Source organism: Volvox carteri, assembly GCF_000143455.1.
Source record: "Volvox carteri f. nagariensis unplaced genomic scaffold VOLCAscaffold_306, whole genome shotgun sequence".
NCBI lineage: Eukaryota > Viridiplantae > Chlorophyta > Chlorophyceae > Chlamydomonadales > Volvocaceae > Volvox > Volvox carteri.
Genome location: NW_003307838.1, coordinates 5518 through 8058, shown reverse-complemented (window position 1 = coordinate 8058; position 2541 = coordinate 5518). Strand labels below are relative to the sequence as shown.

Genomic DNA, 2541 nt, shown 5'->3' with positions numbered 1-2541 from the left:
GCATCATGGCCCCACACCGCTTCCCTGGGGGCTGCAGCCGCTCGAATGCAGTGGCCTTGGCCAGTTGTACAGGTGTCATTTCTTGGACTTGTGGCACTCAATGGCGGCCGCTTCAGTTTAAGCTCCTTGATTGCAGAAGCCACCGGAGCAAGCTCTGCACTCCGGCGCAAAGCTTTGGCCATGGCTGTGCAGCTTGCCAGCTTCACTGAAGGTGTTGAGCTGTGTATGGCTTTGATGGCCTTCAGCCTGCAAAGGAGCATGCTGTCGTTGGTTGTATATTGCTTTAGATGTGGGCGCTCTTTCAACCACCCATGGACAACCCTCTTCAGAAGGGGGGTGGCCTGCTTCTGCACCTCCTCTGCCACCTGGTTGACCACCATCAAGTTCTGGCCGCCACCAGCCTTCCAGACCTCTGCCTCATTGGACACCAGGATGAACCTCAAGCTACCCATGCCCTCTATGAACACGGTTGTGTCCCACACTGCCCAGCGCTGCATGTAGGAAATCATGGGCAACAAGGTTCGACAGTAGTTTTCAGCATGTGGTGCTATTGCTAGGTGCAGGTGCTCTTATAGGGGCAGAGGCGGATTATCTGTGTTATTGCTTGGGGGATACAAAGCAGCTGTGTGTGGTGACCATGTGGCCAGCACAGGATGCAGGTATAACGTTTGACAATCACCATCAGTATGTGTGTGTATGTGTGTGTATGTGTGTATGTGTATGTGTATGTGTATGTGCGTGTGCATGTGCGTGTGTATGTGTGTATGTGCGTGTGTGTGTGTGCATGTGCGTGTGTATGTGTATGTGTATATGTGCGTGTGTATGTGTGTATGTGCGTGTGTATGTGTGTATGTGCGTGTGTGTGTGTGCGTGTGTGCGTGTGTGCATGTGTGTGTGTGTGCGTGTGTGTGTGCATGTGCGTGTGCGTGTGTATGTGTGTATGTGTGTATGTGCGTGTGTCTGTGTGTATGTGTGTGTAAATGGCCACATGCATGTGTTGTGTCGTGGGCCAAGTCATACTTCCACGGGACTACTAAAAGCTGAACCTGTAGCCTCTCCCACAACAAGGGTGATAATACCCTTTCATGAACCCCAAAAACAGCTGCAGAGTGGTTGTGGCCCCCAAAAGAGGACTCACTGTGTGTGGTGGGAAAGATGTGGGTAGTTTCTTCTTCTTGGCCATGATGGCCACTCTTTCATGATCACCAGCAGGACCCATAGCTATATGGATGACCACACCTTGGGGCCTTGTGGGTCAACACATAGGAGCGCAAAAGCAGATGCGACCGCAGTCAGGATAGGTAGGTCATGCAGACACCACAGGATGCCCTTTTACCTAGTACTTTTACCAGCAGGAGTACTTTGATAGCTTGTTACAGCACAGAAGACGGAGGCGTCCAAGGCACAGACAATATGCACTGTCCCAGAAAATTGCACCAAAAATGGCTTACCTTTTGCTAGTAGTACGAGTAGTCGACAAAAACCATTTGGGAGTGTGCAACGTCCGTGTCGAAAGAAGGAAAGGGGGCGCGGTACACAAAACCTGTGGGGTGTGCACGGTGTGCATGTAAGCGCGTCATACATTCAAACATAAGTCGCATTGTCCATGTCCTTTTGCAATGGCTTATAAGCCGTGCACTCCGTGGGTGTTGGTGTTTGTGGGTGCTTTTGCTGATGTTGTTGGCAGGCCATGCATGCAAAAAAAGCGACACACACCGCACGAAGTGCCTGCAAGGCAGCATGGGACCAGACTCACCTTTGCAACCTAAAATGAGGCGTGGGCGGGTATCTCACCGAAGGCGGAGAGACTGCCGCATACAACCAGACATTCGATGGTTTTCATACATTCGCAAAAAATTTCGGACATGAGACCGCACACAACAATGTGGCAATGTACACGAAATTTAAAATGTGGAACAATGCTTAATGTTGGAGGGTGCTGACCGCCACTCGGGGAACGACTTGGTCATGGATGTGGTCATGCAGGGGGTTTCCTGTCATAGATCTGGTCATGTTGCCTCATGACCACTCATGAGGCCTCATGACCAGTCATGTTACCGGTCATGAGGCAGAGTCATGGTCATGACAGTTGTCATGCTCCTTGTGCAGCATGACTGATCATGAATTGCCACTCATATGTGTAAATTCAGTCATGTTCCCAATGGTCATATGCTGGCTCTGTGTTCATGTTTTGTTCCTTTCTAAAAAGTGACAATTATATGCCATATGGACTCCAGAATCCCTTCTGAAATGCTGCATAGTATATTACCTCTATAACAATGTGCACAATGTACTATACAGCATCCCTGCCGGGATTCTGGAGTGCACTTGAATTGCCTTCGTTTCAGCCACTTGCAGTGACTTGATATGCATTCAGGCGCGGCAGTAAACAAAGCCCTTAGGCTTAGCCGCATTTATCCAACGGAAAAGATCAGTATATGCCAGCTAGCAGGGCAAGGCAGCCAACTTCCTTTTGGCCTGTTGCCAATCCTTACTCAGTCAGCTCCCTTACACCCTGTTGTTAATTTGAAAGTCATATGT

General features: G+C 49.7%; 1 protein-coding gene across 1 annotated transcript in view; it reads right to left on the bottom strand.

Moving 5' to 3' along the window:
* The window catches only part of VOLCADRAFT_108654 (uncharacterized protein), a gene marked incomplete at both ends in the record, with an annotated part of 5947 nt that extends 3946 nt beyond the window's left edge, over nucleotides 1-2001 (bottom strand). Inside the window, 5 exons of the mRNA XM_002959503.1 lie at nucleotides 18-491; nucleotides 1139-1247; nucleotides 1452-1543; nucleotides 1757-1765; nucleotides 1945-2001. Coding sequence (XP_002959549.1) covers nucleotides 18-491; nucleotides 1139-1247; nucleotides 1452-1543; nucleotides 1757-1765; nucleotides 1945-2001 — 741 coding nt within the window. The remainder of the gene's footprint in view (nucleotides 1-17; nucleotides 492-1138; nucleotides 1248-1451; nucleotides 1544-1756; nucleotides 1766-1944) is intronic.
* Between the last annotated feature and the right edge of the window lie 540 nt (nucleotides 2002-2541).